Source organism: Bombina bombina, chromosome 2, assembly GCF_027579735.1.
Source record: "Bombina bombina isolate aBomBom1 chromosome 2, aBomBom1.pri, whole genome shotgun sequence".
Classification (NCBI taxonomy): domain Eukaryota; kingdom Metazoa; phylum Chordata; class Amphibia; order Anura; family Bombinatoridae; genus Bombina; species Bombina bombina.
Genome location: NC_069500.1, coordinates 771433063 through 771453125, shown reverse-complemented (window position 1 = coordinate 771453125; position 20063 = coordinate 771433063). Strand labels below are relative to the sequence as shown.

Below are 20063 nucleotides of genomic sequence, written 5' to 3'. Positions count from 1 at the left end.
TAATAAAGGCGTTGTCTATCTTTTTAAACAATAACAATTTTATTGTTGACTATCCCTTTAACACATTTAAAGGGAAAGTCTACTTGAAAATTGTAACTGTTTAAAAAGATAGACAATCCCTTTATAATCCATCCCCAGTTTTACATAAACACATTATTAATATACTTTTCACTTCTATGATTACCTTGTATCTAAGCCTCTGCAGACTGCCCATTATATCCGTGCTTTTTACAAACTTGCATTTTAGCCTATTCATGCTGGTTCATGCATAACTCCATGGGAGTAAACACAATGTTATCCATATGGCAAAGATGAACTAGCACTGTTTGGCTGTGAAAAGCTAATAAATGCACTGAGAGAAGAGGCGGCCTGCATGGGCTTAGAAACAGGCAGAGATTTAGAGTAGGCAGAAACTTAAGAAATCTTTGGGACTCTTCTCCTTACACTATTATACTCCTTAAAGGGACATTAAACACTTTGAGATGATATACAGTAATGATAAATCGTATATATCAAAACAAGTCTGCAATATACTTTCCTTATTTATTTTGTCCCCTCTTCCTGTTATTCCATTCTGAAATTGTGAGCTTTAAGAAATGGAAGTGCAGAACACACATTCCACACAGCTATTGGCTGCACACTCTAGTGACCTATTTATAACTGTCCCTGATTAGCCACAGCAGAGAAGGTAACCTAAGTTATAACATGACAGCTCATTGTTTTATAGACACTAAAACTTGACACTTATATTGTCAATATTTAAACAGCTAATAAAACTTTAAAAAATACATCTACATGTTAATCTCAGACTTATCTTTTCTTTGAATGCATCATTCTATTTAGCATTCATTTAATGTTTAATGTCCCTTTAATGCCAGTTTGTGTTCAAGCAGGCCTTGGAAGGTCAGGCTTGACCTTATACAAAACAATGCACTGTAGAAGGCATTAAAATGTTAGTCTAAATGAAAAAGGCTGATCTATGAATAAACTATTAGCTTATGTGTGTGTAAAGATTTACTGTCTAGATTTGTGGAGGTGCTGTCTACAAGATTTTCTTGACAAATTCGGTTTGTTAAAAAACACACAGTGACAGTACAACTTAAAATCGGCCTTCAATGGAAAATGTATTTCTTCCTAATTCATAGGAAATTAGGATAAACAAATCTAACTATCCATATAATGCTTGGGCCCTTTCTAGAACAATTAAAGAAAACATAATTTATGCTTACCTGATAAATTTATTTCTCTTGTAGTGTATCCAGTCCACGGATCATCCATTACTTATGGGATATTAACTCCTCCCCAACAGGAAGTGCCAGAGGATTCACCGAGCAGAGCTGCTATATAGCTCCTCCCCTAACTGCCATTACCAGTCATTCGACCCAAAACATGTAGAGAAAGGAAAACCATAGGGTGCAGTGGTGACTGTAGTTTAATGGAAAAATTACCTGCCTTAAAGTGACAGGGCGGGCCGTGGACTGGATACACTACAAGAGAAATAAATTTATCAGGTAAGCATAAATTATGTTTTCTCTTGTTAAGTGTATCCAGTCCACGGATCATCCATTACTTATGGGATACCAATACCAAAGCTAAAGTACACGGATGACGGGAGGGACAGGCAGGCTCTTTATACGGAAGGAACCACTGCCTGAAGAACCTTTCTCCCAAAAACAGCCTCCGAAGAAGCAAAAGTGTCAAATTTGTAAAATTTGGAAAAAGTATGAAGAGAAGACCAAGTTGCAGCCTTGCAAATCTGTTCAACAGAAGCCTCATTCTTAAAGGCCCAAGTGGAAGCCACAGCTCTAGTAGAATGTGCTGTAATTCTTTCAGGAGGCTGCTGTCCAGCAGTCTCATAGGCTAACCGTATTATGCTACAAAGCCAAAAGGAGAGAGAGGTAGCCGAAGCTTTTTGACCTCTCCTCTGACCAGAATAAACGACAAACAGGGAAGACGTTTGTCGAAAATCCTTAGTTGCCAGTAGATAAAATTTCAGGGCACGGACTACATCTAGATTGTGTAGCAGACGTTCCTTTTTCGAAGAAGGATTAGGACACAAAGATGGAACCACAATCTCTTGATTGATATTCCTGTTAGTGACCACCTTAGGTAGGAACCCAGGTTTAGTACGCAGAACTACCTTGTCTGAATGAAAAATCAAATAAGGAGAATCACAATGTAAGGCAGATAACTCAGAGACTCTTCGAGCCGAGGAAATCGCCATTAAAAACAGAACTTTCCAAGATAACAACTTGATATCAATGGAATGAAGGGGTTCAAACGGAACCCCCTGTAAAACATTAAGAACTAAGTTCAAACTCCATGGTGGAGCAACAGTTTTAAACACAGGCTTGATCCTAGCTAAAGCCTGACAAAAAGCTTGAACGTCCAGAACTTCTGACAGACGTTTGTGTAAAAGAATGGACAGAGCTGAAATCTGTCCCTTTAAGGAACTAGCGGATAAACCCTTTTCTATACCTTCTTGTAGAAAAGACAATATCCTCGGAATCCTAACCTTACTCCATGAGTAACTCTTGGATTCGCACCAATATAAGTATTTGCGCCATATCTTATGGTAAATCTTTCTGGTAACAGGCTTCCTAGCCTGTATTAAGGTATCAATAACTGACTCAGAAAAACCACGTTTTGATAAAATCAAGCGTTCAATTTCCAAGCAGTCAGCTTCAGAGAAATTAGATTTTGATGTTTGAAGGGACCCTGGATCAGAAGGTCCTGTTTCAGAGGTAGCGACCAAGGTGGACAGGATGACATGTCCACTAGATCTGCATACCAAGTCCTGCGTGGCCATGCAGGTGCTATTAGAATCACTGATGCTCTCTCCTGTTTGATTCTGGCAATCAATCGAGGAAGCATCGGGAAGGGTGGAAACACATAAGCCATCCCGAAGGTCCAAGGTGCTGTCAAAGCATCTATCAGAACCGCTCCCGGATCCCTGGATCTGGACCCGTAACGAGGAAGCTTGGCGTTCTGTCGAGACGCCATGAGATCTATCTCTGGTTTGCCCCAACGTCGAAGTATTTGGGCAAAGACCTCCGGATGAAGTTCCCACTCCCCCGGATGAAAAGTCTGACGACTTAAGAAATCCGCCTCCCAGTTCTCCACTCCCGGGATGTGGATTGCTGACAGGTGGCAAGAGTGAGACTCTGCCCAGCGAATTATCTTTGATACTTCCATCATTGCTAGGGAGCTTCTTGTCCCTCCCTGATGGTTGATGTAAGCTACAGTCGTGATGTTGTCCGACTGAAACCTGATGAACCCCCGAGTTGTTAACTGGGGCCAAGCCAGAAGGGCATTGAGAACTGCTCTCAATTCCAGAATGTTTATTGGTAGGAGACTCTCCTCCTGATTCCATTGTCCCTGAGCCTTCAGAGAATTCCAGACAGCGCCCCAACCTAGTAGGCTGGCGTCTGTTGTTACAATTGTCCAGTCCGGCCTGCTGAATGGCATCACCCTGGACAGATGTGGCCGAGAAAGCCACCATAGAAGAGAATTTCTGGTCTCTTGATCCAGATTCAGAGTAGGGGACAAGTCTGAGTAATCCCCATTCCACTGACTTAGCATGCACAATTGCAGCGGTCTGAGATGTAGGCGTGCAAAGGGTACTATGTCCATTGCTGCTACCATTAAGCCGATCACCTCCATGCATTGAGCTACTGACGGGTGTTGAATGGAATGAAGGACACGGCATGCATTTTGAAGCTTTGTTAACCTGTCTTCTGTCAGGTAAATCTTCATTTCTACAGAATCTATCAGAGTCCCCAAGAAGGGAACTCTTGTGAGTGGAAAGAGAGAACTCTTCTTTTCGTTCACCTTCCATCCATGCGACCTTAGAAATGCCAGTACTAACTCTGTATGAGACTTGGCAGTTTGAAAGCTTGAAGCTTGTATCAGAATGTCGTCTAGGTACGGAGCTACCGCAATTCCTCGCGGTCTTAGTACCGCCAGAAGAGCACCCAGAACCTTTGTGAAGATTCTCAGAGCCGTAGCCAATCCGAATGGAAGAGCTACAAACTGGTAATGCCTGTCTAGAAAGGCAAACCTTAGATACCGGTAATGATCTTTGTGAATCGGTATGTGAAGGTAAGCATCCTTTAAATCCACTGTGGTCATGTACTGACCCTTTTGGATCATGGGTAAAATTGTCCGAATAGTTTCCATTTTGAACGATGGAAATCTTAGGAATTTGTTTAGGATCTTTAAATCCAAGATAGGCCTGAAAGTTCCCTCTTTTTTGGGAACCACAAACAGATTTGAGTAAAACCCTTGTCCTTGTTCCGACCGCGGAACCGGATGGATCACTCCCATTAATAAAAGATCTTGTACGCAGCGTAGAAACGCCTCTTTCTTTATTTGGTTTGTTGACAACCTTGACAGATGAAATCTCCCTCTTGGGGGAGAGAATTTGAAGTCTAGAAGGTATCCCTGAGATATGATCTCTAACGCCCAGGGATCCTGGACATCTCTTGCCCAAGCCTGGGCGAAGAGAGAAAGTCTGCCCCCCACTAGATCCGTTCCCGGATCGGGGGCCCTCGATTCATGCTGTCTTAGGGGCAGCAGCAGGTTTCCTGGCCTGCTTGCCCTTGTTCCAGGACTGGTTAGGTCTCCAGCCTTGTCTGTAGCGAGCAACAGCTCCTTCCTGTTTTGGTGCAGAGGAAGTAATGTCAGCGATAATTTCTTTCAACCCGGGCCCGAATAAGGTCTGCCCTTTGAAAGGTATATTAAGCAATTTAGATTTAGAAGTAACGTCAGCTGACCAGGATTTTAGCCACAGTGCTCTGCGTGCCTGAATGGCGAATCCGGAATTCTTAGCCGTAAGTTTAGTTAAATGTACTATGGCATCTGAAATAAATGAGTTAGCTAACTTAAGGGCTTTAAGCTTGTGTGTAATCTCATCTAATGGAGCTGATTCAAGTGTCTCTTCCAGAGACTCAAACCAAAATGCTGCTGCAGCCGTGACAGGCGCAATGCATGCAAGAGGTTGCAATATAAAACCTTGTTGAACAAACATTTTCTTAAGGTAACCCTCTAACTTTTTATCCATTGGATCTGAAAAGGCACAGCTATCCTCCACCGGGATAGTGGTACGCTTAGCTAAAGTAGAAACTGCTCCCTCCACCTTAGGGACCGTTTGCCATAAGTCCCGTGTGGTGGCGTCTATTGGAAACATCTTTCTAAATATCGGAGGGGGTGAGAACGGCACACCGGGTCTATCCCACTCCTTAGTAACAATTTCAGTAAGTCTCTTAGGTATAGGAAAAACATAATTTATGCTTACCTGATAAATTCCTTTCTTCTGTAGTGTGATCAGTCCACGGGTCATCATTACTTCTGGGATATTACTCCTCCCCAACAGGAAGTGCAAGAGGATTCACCCAGCAGAGCTGCATATAGCTCCTCCCCTCTACGTCACTCCCAGTCATTCGACCAACGAGAAAGGAAAAGCCAAGGGTGAAGTGGTGACTGGAGTATAAATTAAAAAATATTTACCTGCCTTAAAAACAGGGCGGGCCGTGGACTGATCACACTACAGAAGAAAGGAATTTATCAGGTAAGCATAAATTATGTTTTCTTCTGTTAAGTGTGATCAGTCCACGGGTCATCATTACTTCTGGGATACCAATACCAAAGCAAAAGTACACGGATGACGGGAGGGATAGGCAGGCTCTTTATACAGAAGGAACCACTGCCTGAAGAACCTTTCTCCCAAAAATAGCCTCCGATGAAGCAAAAGTGTCAAATTTGTAAAATTTGGAAAAAGTATGAAGCGAAGACCAAGTTGCAGCCTTGCAAATCTGTTCAACAGAGGCCTCATTCTTGAAGGCCCAAGTGGAAGCCACAGCTCTAGTAGAATGAGCTGTAATTCTTTCAGGAGGCTGCTGTCCAGCAGTCTCATAAGCTAAACGAATTATGCTACGAAGCCAAAAAGAAAGAGAGGTAGCGGAAGCTTTTTGACCTCTCCTCTGCCCAGAGTAAATGACAAACAGAGAAGACGTTTGTCGAAATTCCTTAGTTGCCTGTAAGTAAAATTTTAGAGCACGGACTACATCCAGGTTGTGCAGTAGACGTTCCTTCTTTGAAGAAGGATTTGGGCATAAAGAAGGAACAACAATCTCTTGATTGATATTCCTGTTAGTAACTACCTTAGGTAAGAACCCAGGTTTAGTACGCAGGACTACCTTATCCGAATGAAAAATCAAATAAGGAGAATCACAATGTAAGGCTGATAATTCAGAGACTCTTCGAGCCGAGGAAATAGCCATTAAAAATAGAACTTTCCAAGATAACAACTTTATATCAATGGAATGAAGGGGTTCAAACGGAACGCCCTGAAAAACATTAAGAACAAGGTTTAGACTCCATTGTCCCTGAGCCTTCAGAGAATTCCAGACGGCACCCCAACCTAGAAGGCTGGCGTCTGTTGTTACAATTGTCCAGTCTGGTCTGCTGAATGGCATCCCCCTGGACAGATGTGGCCGAGAAAGCCACCATAGAAGAGAATTTCTGGTCTCTTGATCCAGATTCAGAGAAGGGGATAAGTCTGAGTAATCCCCATTCCACTGACTTAGCATGCACAGTTGCAGTGGTCTGAGGTGTAAGCGTGCAAAGGGTACTATGTCCATTGCCGCTACCATTAAGCCGATTCCCTCCATGCATTGAGCCACTGACGGGTGTTGAATGGAATGAAGGGTGCGGCAAGCACTTTGAAGTCTTGTTAGCCTGTCCTCTGTCAGGTAAATCTTCATTTCTACAGAATCTATAAGAGTCCCCAGGAAGGGAACTCTTGTGAGTGGAACGAGTGAACTTTTCTTTTCGTTCACCTTCCATCCATGTGAACTTAGAAATGCCAGCACTAACTCTGTATGAGACTTGGCAGTTTGAAAGCTTGAAGCTTGTATCAGAATGTCGTCTAGGTATGGAGCTACCGAGATTCCCCGCGGTCTTAGTACCGCCAGAAGAGCACCCAGAACCTTTGTGAAGATTCTTGGAGCTGTAGCCAATCCGAATGGAAGAGCCACAAACTGGTAATGCCTGTCTAGGAAGGCAAACCTTAGGTACCGATAATGATCTTTGTGAATCGGTATGTGAAGGTAAGTATCTTTTAAATCTACAGTGGTCATGTACTGACCCTCTTGGATCATAGGTAAAATTGTCCGAATAGTCTCCATCTTGAACGATGGAACTCTTAGGAATTTGTTTAGGATCTTTAAGTCCAGGATTGGTCTGAAAGTTCCCTCTTTTTTGGGAACCACAAAAAGATTTGAGTAAAACCCCTGTCCCTGTTCCGATCGTGGAACTGGATGGATTACTCCCATTAACAAGAGCTCTTGTACGCAGCGTAGAAACGCCTCTTTCTTTGTCTGGATTGTTGACAATCTTGACAGATGAAATCTCTCTCTTGGAGGAGAGTATTTGAAGTCCAGAAGGTATCCCTGAGATATTATCTCTAGCGCCCAGGGATCCTGAACATCTCTTGCCCAAGCCTGGGCGAAGAGAGAAAGTCTGCCCCCCACTAGATCCGATCCCGGATCGGGGGCCCTCAATTCATGCTGTCTTAGGGGCAGCAGCAGGTTTCCTAGTCTGCTTGCCCTTGTTCCAGGACTGGTTAGGTTTCCAGCCTTGTCTGTAGCGAGCAACAGCTCCTTCCTGTTTTGGTGCAGAGGAAGTTGATGCTGCTCCAGCTTTGAAATTACGAAAGGAACGAAAATTAGACTGTCTAGTCTTGGCTTTGGCTTTGTCCTGAGGCAGGGCATGGCCTTTACCTCCTGTAATGTCAGCGATAATCTCTTTCAACCCGGGCCCGAATAAGGTCTGCCCTTTGAAAGGTATATTAAGCAATTTAGACTTAGAAGTAACATCAGCTGACCAGGATTTTAGCCACAGCGCCCTGCGTGCCTGAATGGCGAATCCTGAATTCTTCGCCGTAAGTTTAGTAAGATGTACTACGGCCTCCGAAATGAATGAATTAGCTAGTTTAAGGACTCTAAGCCTGTCCGTAATGTCGTCCAGAGTAGCTGAACCAATGTTCTCTTCCAGAGACTCAATCCAGAATGCCGCTGCAGCCGTGATCGGCGCAATGCATGCAAGGGGTTGCAATATAAAACCTTGTTGAGCAAACATTTTCTTAAGGTAACCCTCTAACTTTTTATCCATTGGATCTGAAAAAGCACAGCTATCCTCCACCGGGATAGTGGTACGCTTAGCTAAGGTAGAAACTGCTCCCTCCACCTTAGGGACCGTTTGCCATAAGTCCCTTGTGGTGGCGTCTATTTGGAAACATTTTTCTAAATATCGGAGGGGGTGAGAACGGCACACCGGGTCTATCCCACTCCTTAGTAACAATTTCAGTAAGTCTCTTAGGTATAGGAAAAACCTCAGTACTCGTCGGTACCGCAAAATATTTATCCAACCTACACATTTTCTCTGGTATTGCAACTGTGTTACAATCATTCAGAGCCGCTAACACCTCCCCTAGTAATACACGGAGGTTTTCCAGTTTAAATTTAAAATTTGAAATATCTGAATCCAGTCTGTTTGGATCAGAACCGTCACCCACAGAATGAAGTTCTCCGTCCTCATGTTCTGCCACCTGTGACGCAGTGTCTGACATGGCCCTAATATTATCAGCGCACTCTGTTCTCACCCCAGAGTGATCACGCTTACCTCTTAGTTCTGGTAATTTAGCCAAAACCTCAGTCATAACAGTAGCCATATCCTGTAATGTGATTTGTAATGGCCGCCCAGATGTACTCGGCGCTACAATATCACGCACCTCCCTCTGAGCGGGAGATGTAGGTACTGACACGTGAGGCGAGTTAGTCGGCATAACTCTCCCCTCGTTGTTTGGTGAAATTTGTTCAATTTGTACAGATTGACTTTTATTTAAAGTAGCATCAATACAGTTAGTACATAAATTTCTATTGGGCTCCACTTTGGCATTGCAACAAATGACACAGGTATCATCCTCTGAATCAGACATGTTTAACACACTAGCAAATAAACTTGCAACTTGGAAATACAATTCAATTAGAATAATATTAAAACGTACTGTGCCTTTAAGAAGCACAGAAGATCTATGACAGTTGAAAATTAATAAATTGAAACAGTTATAGCTTCAATCCTTGTAAACAACACAACTTTAGCAAAGGTTTAATCCCATTAGCAAAGATAAATTCTGAAAGCAGGAAACAAATTACAGAATAAACGTTTTTTATCTCAGTCAAACTATAATTCTCACAGCTCTGCTGAGAGAAATTACCTCCCTCAAAATAAGTTTTGAAGACCCCTGAGCTCTGTAGAGATGAACCGGATCATGCAGGGAATACAATGAGTTGCTGACTGAAATATTTGATGCAGTAAAAGCGCCAAAAAAACGGCCCCTCCCCCTCACACACAGCAGTGAGGGAGAACAGAAACTGTCAGAAAAACAGATTAAGCAACTGCCAAGTGGAAAAATAGTGCCCAAACATTTATTCACTCAGTACCTCAGTAAATGAAAACGATTTTACATTCCAGCAAAAACGTTAAACATAATCTCTAGTTATTAAACAGCTTTATGTATTTCTTACAGTGTAATTCTAGTGAAGTACCATTCCCCAGAATACTGAAGTGTAAAGTATACATACATGACATTATATCGGTATGGCAGGATTTTCTCATCAATTCCATTGTCAGAAAATAAAAACTGCTACATACCTCTATGCAGATTCATCTGCCCGCTGTCCCCTGATCTGAAGTTTACCTCTCCTCAGATGGCCGAGAAACAGCAATATGATCTTAACTACTCCGGCTAAAATCATAACAAAAACTCTGGTAGATTCTTCTTCAAACTCTGCCAGAGAGATAATAACACACTCCGGTGCTATTTTAAAATAACAAACTTTTGATTGAAGATATAAAACTAAGTATAATCACCATAGTCCTCTCACACATCCTATCTAGTCGTTGGGTGCAAGAGAATGACTGGGAGTGACGTAGAGGGGAGGAGCTATATGCAGCTCTGCTGGGTGAATCCTCTTGCACTTCCTGTTGGGGAGGAGTAATATCCCAGAAGTAATGATGACCCGTGGACTGATCACACTTAACAGAAGAAAACGTCAGTACTCGCCGGTACCGCAAAATATTTATCCAACCTACACATTTTCTCTGGTATTGCAACTGTGTTACAATCATTCAGAGCCGCTAACACCTCCCCTAGTAATACACAGAGGTTTTCCAGCTTAAATTTAAAATTTGAAATATCTGAATCCAGTTTGTTTGGATCAGAACCGTCACCCGCAGAATGAAGCTCTCCGTCCTCATGTTCTGCAAATTGTGACGCAGTGTCTGACATGGCCCTAATATTATCAGCGCACTCTGTTCTCACCCCAGAGTGATCACGCTTACCTCTTAGTTCTGGTAATTTAGCCAAAACTTCAGTCATAACAGTAGCCATATCCTGTAATGTGATTTGTAATGGCCGCCCAGATGTACTCGGCGCTACAATATCACGCACCTCCCGAGCGGGAGATGCAGGTACTGACACGTGAGGCGAGTTAGTCGGCATAACTCTCCCCTCGTTGTTTGGTGAAATATGTTCAATTTGTACAGATTGACTTTTATTTAAAGTAGCATCAATGCAGTTAGTACATAAATTTCTATTGGGCTCCACTTTGGCTTTAGCACATATAGCACAGATATCTTCCTCTGAATCAGACATGTTTAACACACTAGCAAATAAACTAGCAACTTGGAAATACTTTTCAAGTAATTTACTATAATATGAAAACGTACTGTGCCTATAAGAAGCACAGAAAAAGTTATGACAGTTGAAAATTAATAAACTGAAAAGTTATAGCATCAAATCTTTGTAAAAAACACAATTTTAGCAAAGGATTGCTCCCATTAGCAAAGGATAACTAACCCTGATAGCAGAAAAAAAATAAAATAAAAAAATAAATAAAAAAAATACAGAAATAAACGTTTTTTTATCACAGTCAACTACAATCTCACAGCTCTGCTGTGAGTGATTACCTCACTCAAAACAAGTTTTGAAGACCCCTGAGTTCTGAACCGGATCATGCAGGGAAGACAATAAACTTCTGACTGAATTTTTTGATGCGTAGCAAAAGCACCTCTCCCCCTCACACATAACAGTGAGAGAGATCAGTAAACTGTCATAAATTAAATAAAACGACTGCCAAGTGGAAAAAAATAGTGCCCAAAAATTTTTTTCACCCAGTACCTCAGAAAATTAAACAATTTTACATGCCAGCAAAAAACGTTTAACATTAATAAATTGAGTGTTATTAAAAAGCCTGTTGCTAGTCCCTGCAAATTAGGCTAAAGTTTTATGCATACAGTATAATTCCAGTGAAGTGCCATTCCCCAGAATACTGAAGTGTAAAATATACATACATGACAGCCTGATACCAGTTGCTGCTACTGCATTTAAGGCTGAGTTTACATTATATCGGTATGGCAGAATTTTCTCATCAATTCCATTGTCAGAAAATAATAAGCTGCTACATACCTCTTTGCAGATTAATCTGCCCGCTGTCCCCTGATCTGAAGTTTACCTCTCCTCAGATGGCCGAGAAACAGCAATATGATCTTAACTACTCCGGCTAAAATCATAGAAAAACTCAGGTAGATTCTTCTTCAAATTCTACCAGAGAAGGAATAACACACTCCGGTGCTATTATAAAATAACAAACTTTTGATTGAAGGTATGAAACTAAGTATAATCACCACAGTCCTCTCACACATCCTATCTATTCGTTGGGTGCAAGAGAATGACTGGTAATGGCAGTTAGGGGAGGAGCTATATAGCAGCTCTGCTGGGTGAATCCTCTTGCACTTCCTGTTGGGGAGGAGTTAATATCCCATAAGTAATGGATGATCCGTGGACTGGATACACTTAACAAGAGAAAAGAATATTGATTGCATTGTTGCTCGGGGTTGCAGGATAGACTTTCTCCCATTAGAGTAGGCTAAAGGGTACTAATGAAACAGCTCTAATTGATCTTAAAAAAGCAGTACAGTGTGATCAAGTCAAAGTATTTTCATTTCTCAAATTCTTTTTAAATTTTGGGCAACTTTACACAAAATGTATTTACAGTCCTCAAGTACCATCTAGGAGCTTCAGACGTAAAAGGGGACAGTAAAGTAAAAATTAAAAGTAAATGGATTAGATAGGGTATGTCATTTTAAAACAACTTTCCAATTTACTTTGATTGCTGATTTTGCTTAGTTCTCTTGGTATCCTTTGGTAAAGAGGTTTCAATATTCTTTTAAGCGTATGGTTTAATTTTATTACCTATGGTCTTTTTAATTGTACTGCTTTGTATTATGTTTAACCCTTAGCTTTTTAGTACCTCAAGTACTTATTAGCACTGTTTGTAGTAATTTCATTTGTCTACTATTCCCATTTGTTCTGGCAGTGAGACCAGTCTTACAAATAGCTGTTTCAGGGTTTAAAGTATAGCGCTTTTAGAAACTCTTTTCTACCAAAGATTAATCATAGGTTAGCTAGCTCAGGAGCGTGCATGTGTTTAGCCATCTGGCAGCAGTGTGTGCAACAATGTTTATAGCAATGTTATCCATAATTGCGCACACACAGCTACATATATTGCTGCAGACACTATGATAGCAGAGTTTGAAACTATGTATAACATTGTTTTAAGCATTTTTGCAAACACTTTCCTGATGGCTAAGGACACGTGCATACTTTTAAGCTCACCTACAATTAAATCTTTAACAAAGGACACCAGGAGAACTAAGTAAAATTGATAACATAAATAAATTGGAGAGTTGTAAAAAAATGCATGCTCTGAATCGTGAAAGTTTAATTTTTACTTTACTTTAAACTACCTCTAAAATGAAAAGCATGGTTCATCTTAAAGGGACATGAAACCCATTTTTTTTCTTTCATGATTTAGAAAGAACATGCAATTTTAAACAACTTTCTAATTTACTTCTATTATCTAATTTGCTTCATTCGCTTTATAGCCTTTGCTGAAAAAGGAAATTTATGCTTACCTGATAAATGCATTTCTTTTACGATATGACGAGTTCACGGATTTCATCCTTACTTATGGGATATCACCTCCTGGTCAGCAGGAGGAGGCAAAGAGCACCACAGCAGAGCTGTATATATAGCTCCTCCCTTCCCTCCCACTCCAGTCATTCGACCCAAGTTAGGAAGAGAAAGGAAAAGCCAGGGTGCAGAGGTGACTGAAGTTTAACAAAAATAAAGACCTGTCTTAGAAAATGACAGGGTGGGCCGTGGACTCGTCATATCGTAAAATAAATAAATTTACTAGGTAAGCATAAATTTCCTTTTCTTTTACAAGATATGAAGAGTCCACGGATTTCATCCTTACTTATAGGATACAATACCAAAGCAATAGGACACGGATGAAAGGGAGGGACAAGACAGGAACCTAAACGGAAGGTACCACTGCTTGAAGAACCTTTCTCCCAAAAACAGCCTCGGACGAGGCAAAAGAATCAAATTTGTAAAATATGGAAAAAAGTGTGAAGAGACGACCAAGTTGCAGCCTTGCAAATCTGTTCAACAGAAGCATCATTTTTAAATGCCCATGAGGAAGCCACAGCCCTAGTAGAATGAGCCGTAATTCTTTCAGGAGGCTGCTGTCCAGCAGTCTCATATGCAAAACGGATGATACTCTTCAGCCAAAAAGAAAGAGGTAGCCGTAGCTTTCTGGCCCCTACATTTTCCAGAAAAAACAACAAATAATGGAGATGATTGATGAAATTCTTTAGTCGCCTGCAAGTAAAACTTCAGGGCACGGACCACGTCCAAGTTATGTAACAGATGCTCCTTCTTAGAAGGATTAGGACACAAGGAAGGAACAACAATTTCCTGATTAATATTCTTATTAGAAACAACCTTAGGAAGGAAACCAGGTTTGGTACGTAACACCACCTTATCAGAATGGAAAATAAGATAAGGAGAATCACATTGTAAAGCTGAAAGCTCAGAAACTCTCCGAGCAGAAGAAATAGCAACTAAAAATAAAACTTTACAAGATAACAACTTAATATCTATGGAATGCATGGGCTCAAACGGAACCCCTTGAAGAACCTTAAGAACTAAATTCAAACTCCAAGGTGGAGCAATTGGTCTAAACACAGGCTTGATTCTAGTCAGAACCTGACAAAAGGATTGAACGTCTGGAACATCTGCCAGACGCTTGTGTAGCAAAATAGACAAAGCAGAAATCTGTCCCTTTAAGGAAGCCGACAACCCTTTCTCTAATCCTTCTTGGAGAAAAGATAAAATCCTGGGAATCCTAACCCTACTCCATGAGTAGCCCTCGGATTCGCACCAATAAAGATATTTACTCCATATCTTATGGCAAATCTTTCTGGTAACAGGCTTACGTGCCTGGATTAAGGTATCAATGACCGAATCAGAGAACCCTCGCTTAGATAAAATCAAGCGTTCAATCTCCAAGCAGTCAGCTGCAGAGAAACTATATTCGGATGATGGAAGGGTCCCTGAATGAGAAGGTCCTGCCTCAATGGAAGTTTCCACGGTGGCAGAGAGGACATGTCGACCAGATCGGCATACCTAGTATTGCGAGGCTACGCAGGAGCGATTAGAATCACCAAAGCCCTCTCCTGCTTGATTTGTGCAATCACCCGGGGAAGGAGAGCAAACGGTGGAAACACATAAGCTAGGTTGAACGACCAAGGCACTGCCAAGGCATCTATCAGTTCGGCCTGAGGATCCCTGGACCTGGATCCGTATCTCGGGAGCTTGGCATTCTGACAAGACGCCATCAGATCCAATTCCAGACTGCCCCATCTGAGAATCAGGGTAGCAAAGACCTCCGGATGGAGTTCCCATTCCCCTGGATGAAATGTCTGCTCAAAAAATCTGCCTCCCAATTGTCCACTCCTGGGATGTAGACTGCTAACAGATAACAAGAGTGAGCCTCTGCCCACCGAATTATCTTGGATACTTCTGTCATCGCTAAGGAACTCCTTGTTCCTCCCTGATGACTGATGTAGGCCACAGTTGTGATGTTATCTGACTGAAACCGGATGAATTTGGCCAAAGCCAACTGAGGTCAAGCCTGAAACTCATTGAATATCGCTCTCAATTCCAGAATATTGATTGGAAGTAGAGACTCCGACCAAGTCCACACACCCTGAGCCTTCAGGGAATTTCAGACTGCACCCCATCCTAGTAGACTGGCATCTGTTGTCACTATCATCCATGAGGGTCTGCGGAAGCATGTCCCTTGGGACAGATGATCCGGCGACAACCACCAAAGAAGAGAGTCTCTTGTCTCCTGATCCAGATCTATCTGAGGAGATAAATTTGCATAGTCTCCATTCCACTGTCTGAGCATGCTCAGTTGTAGAGGTCTGAGATGAAAACGAGCAAACGGAATGATGTCCATTGCCGCCACCATCAATCCAATTACCTCCATGCACTGAGCCACTGATGGCCGAGGATTGGACTGAAGGGCTCGGCATGTATTCAGAATCTTTAACTTCCTGACATCCGTCAAGAAGATTTTCATGGATATAGAATCTATTAGAGTTCCCAGGAAAGGAACCTTTGTCTGTGGAATTAGTGAACTATTTTCTTGATTCACCTTCCACCCGTGAGTCCTTAGAAAGGACAGAACCATGTCGGTATGAGACTTTGTCAGTTGATAAGACGCCTGGATCAGAATGTCGTCCAGATAAGGAGCCACCGCAATGCCCCGTGGTCTGAGAACCGCCAGCAAAGACCCTAGAACCTTCGTGAAGATCCTGTGTGCCGTGGCCAGCCCGAATGGTAGAGCCACGAACTGAAAATGTTTGTGCTGGAAAGCAAATCTTAGGAACTGGTGATGATCTTTGTGGATAGGAATGTGAAGGTATGCATCCTTTAAGTCCACGGTAGTCATATATTGACCCTCCTGGATCAATGGAAGAATTGTCCGAATAGTCTCCATCTTGAAGGATGGAACTCTGAGAAACTTGTTTAGACTCTTGAGATCTAAAATGGGTCGAAGCGTTCCCTCTTGTTTGGGAACCACGAAAAGATTTGAGTAAAACCCATGCCCCTGTTCCTGTATTGGAATGGGAAAAATTATTCCCATAGTGGAGTCTTTTACACAACGTAAGAACGCCTCTCTTTTTATCTGGTCTACAGACAATCGTGAAAGAAGGAACCTTCCCCTTGGGAAGGAATGTTTGAACTCCAGCTGATACCCTTGAGACACGATTTCCAGTGTCCAGGGATCCTGAACATCTCTTATCCAAGCCTGGACAAAGAGAGAAAGTCTGCCCCCTACTAGATCCGGTCCCGGATCGGGGGCCGCCCCTTCATGCTGTCTTGGGAGCAGCAGCAGGCTTCTTGGGTTGTTTACCCTTGTTCCAAGCCTTGTTGGGTCTCCAGACAGGCTTGGCTTGTGCAAAATTCCCTTCCTGTTTAACGGAAGAGGAGACTCCCTTGAAATTTCAAAAAGGAACGAAAATTACTCTTTCTGCCCCTCTGCTTAGATGTTTTATCCTGAGGTAATAGGTGAACCTTACCTCCCGTAATGTCAGAAATTATCTCTTTCAAGTCAGGTCCGAATAAGGTCTTACCCTTGAAAGGAATAGCCAAAACCTTGGATTTAGAAGACACATTCGCAGACCAAGATTTTAACCATAAGGCTCTGCGCGCTAAAATGGCAAATCCTGCATTCTTAGCCGCCAATTTGGCAATCTGGAAAGCGGCATCCGTAACAAAAGAATTCGCCAGCTTAAGGGCCTTTATTCTATCCAGAATTTCCTCTAAGGAAGTCTCAGTCTTAAGAGACTCTTCTAAGCATCAAACCAAAAGGCAGCTGCAGTTGTGACCGGTACAATGCTGGCCGTCGGTTGTAATAGAAACCCTTGATGAATAAATAGCTTCTTTAGAAGACCCTCCAACTTCTTGTCCATAGGGTCTTTGAAAGCACAACTGTCCTCAATGGGGATAGTCGTACGCTTAGCCAGGGTAGATATAGCTCCCTCCACCTTAGGGACCGTCTGCCAAGAATCCCGAACGGTGTCAGCTATAGGGTACATTTTCTTAAAGGTAGGGGAAGATGAGAACGGAATACCCGGTCTTTCCCATTCCCGTGTAATAATTTCCGAAATTCTCTTAGGAACCGGAAAAACATCAGAATAAGAAGGGACCTTTAAATATTTGTCCATCTTACACAATTTCTCTGGTGGGACCACAATAGAGTCAGTCATCCAGAGTCAGCAAAACCTCCCGCAACAAGAGACGGAGATGTTCGAGCTTAAATCATTACGTCCGAATCTTCCACATTTGCAGCTAAACACATAGAACAAGAATGTTCTAGTAGGTTAGCCATGATAAAAAGAAAAACAAAGTGCAATATTGGTCGTGGTATAGTAAAAAATAAATGACAAAATATGTACTGCGCCTTTAAAATTTTAAAGCAAATTTTTACTGCAAACGTGCAAGTAGAAATTAGGAAGTTGTATAACCGAACTTATTCAACCTTAAGGTTATAAATAGCCATTTGTATGTTATGACAAGCTAACCCCTGCACCAAGCCACAGCTCTGCTGTGGCGCCTACCTCACAACCAACGACCTCCGTGAACTGCCGCCTAGGACCGCTTGTAATCTTGATCAGCTGAGGCCAAGAGGACATAGAAAAAACTGGAGCCTCCAATATAACTGTTGCCTAAGTCCTCCGTGTACTGTCGGAGCCGGATAAGCAAGTGCGCAACTAAACGCGCGAACTAAGCCCCGCCCTTCGTGGGCGGTATAGGAAAAAAAACCATAGAAAAAAACAGCAGCATGGGCAATATTTATAGTTGGGTAGACCCGACTGTGATACCAATGTGTCCCCTCAAAACTGTGCCACATTTAATGTAATCCACGGAGTAATAACTCCCCAAGCAGACACAGAGCCCAATCCAATCCCCCAGCGTCAGCCTGCAGATCAAAGTTACCGGTTCTGCCTTAATAAAACCAGGTCATATATACACCACCCACTGCAATACACATAAGTAATAAAACAGAGAAATCTGTTGCAAAACACTTGTAAGTTGATTTTTACCCCTTTTGTGTTGTAGCAAGTAATGGCCAGTCTGTTCTGAGCTACATTGTCTCCCCAGAAACAAAAAGACTGTACATACCGCAGTGTTGATCACAATGTGAATCTGTCCCACACGAAGAAGAGGTCTCTTGTCATCACCTCCTGTAGTTCTGTGGGGACAACAGGGTCTTATGTATTATCTGATAAGACCATCAGCAGGGCAGCACCAGCATGGGGAGTGAACAGAGAATATAGAATCTCCTCAGTTCCCATTGTTTAAACACCTGATGCTCTCCCCTGAGAAAAATAGTACTCACTGGCACCATTTAAAAACAATAAAATCTTGATTGAATAATCTAAACTAACACCTCACTTTACCTCTTCCTACACTAACACAGGCAAAGAGAATGACTGGGGTGGGAGGGAAGGGAGGAGCTATATATACAGCTCTGCTGTGGTGCTCTTTGCCTCCTCCTGCTGACCAGGAGGTGATATCCCATAAGTAAGGATGAAATCTGTGGACTCGTCATATCTTGTAAAAGAAAGCATATCTAGATATGCTCAGTAGTTGCTGATTGGTGGCTGCACATAGAAGTCTAGTGTGATTGGCTCACCCATATGCATTGCTATTTCTTCAACAAAGGATATCTAAAGAATGAAGTAAATTAGATAATAGAAGTACATTGGAATGTTGTTTAAAATTGTATTTTTTACCTGAATTATGAAAGAACATTTTTGGGTTTAGTGTCCCTTTAACACTTTAAGGATGTTAATTTTGTTTTCAGTGGAGGTGCTGTGTATGTTACAACCTATATGTATGGTTTATGGGGAGGGTAGTCATATGCTAAGTCGGGGAGCCATTACCAAAACAATAGTATAAAAAGCATTATGATCTACACCTCCACGTACAGGAGGAGATTCTCTCTTGAGAGAAGATTGTTTAATTTTCTTCTAGTTACTACATTGGCTACAACTTTCCATTTCTGATGTTTGAAATGCTTTATATTATTAACTATTAAAAACAAAATTAGCCTGAGAACAATATACAGATGTCATTTCTAGTTTAAATTTTAAAAACAGAAAAACATTTTTAGTATGGAACAAAAAAATACCCTGTGGTTTCCCAGAACATAGAATATGTGACCTAGAAGCACAAGGGAGCATGCCGTTAGCCGATTGAGATCCTCAGCATTGGACATTTTTAAAGTTTCACGCAGGAACCTCCTGTAAAAGGACAGAGCAACACGTTTGAAACTTGAACTTAAGTGAGGCAAGATGCAGTATGAACATTCATATAAATCCCTCAACTAATAACAAATGCACATAACTTACAGGAGAACAAATTTATTAATGGGATAGAAATGTTAAAATTGAAATGTGCATTGGTGAATTTCAATTTCAAACAGAAGCATTTTTACAAAATACTTCAGTAAAAGTTATTACGGTTTTCAGCAGCATACTCACATATCCTGTGAGGGTCGTGCACCAGTATTCAAGCTCAGAGTGCTGGCGGTGGTGTGTATTGTGCCTGTCGTATAAGCCACTGCTGACTCTCTGAGAAGGTGTGGTGCTTGAATACTGGTGCACGACCGACCCTTACAGGATATGTGCGTATGCTGTTGAAAAACAGTGATAACCTTTACAAAAAGCATTTTTGCTAAGGGAAGTATGTTGCAAAAAAGCTTTTATTTAAATCTGAAATACACCTATGCATTCCAGGACATATTGTGATAAGAATATTAACAATTCAGTATTTAATTGGAATTAACATATAACAAACAGGCTATAGAAGGAATAATGAATTTGAAATTAGATATGTAAAATAAAAAAAAAATACTAAATAATATCAGTAAAAAGAGCAAGTAAAGATAAAATGTTTAATTTAAAAAAAAAAGCTCTATTACAGTCTATGGGCCAGATAATCAAAGATTCTCTAGTTTGGAGAGAAATTATAGTACATTCTTCACAGGGGCTGAACTCACTGAATTCTATAAGAA

The 20063-nt window shown here is 41.6% G+C and overlaps 1 protein-coding gene across 1 annotated transcript in view; it reads right to left on the bottom strand.

The window, feature by feature from the left end:
* Positions 1-20063, bottom strand: part of MAU2 (MAU2 sister chromatid cohesion factor) — a 138070-nt gene that overhangs the window by 15942 nt on the left and 102065 nt on the right. The window contains exon 16 of the mRNA XM_053702920.1: positions 19179-19290. Within this exon, the coding sequence (XP_053558895.1) occupies positions 19179-19290 (112 nt within the window). The remainder of the gene's footprint in view (positions 1-19178; positions 19291-20063) is intronic.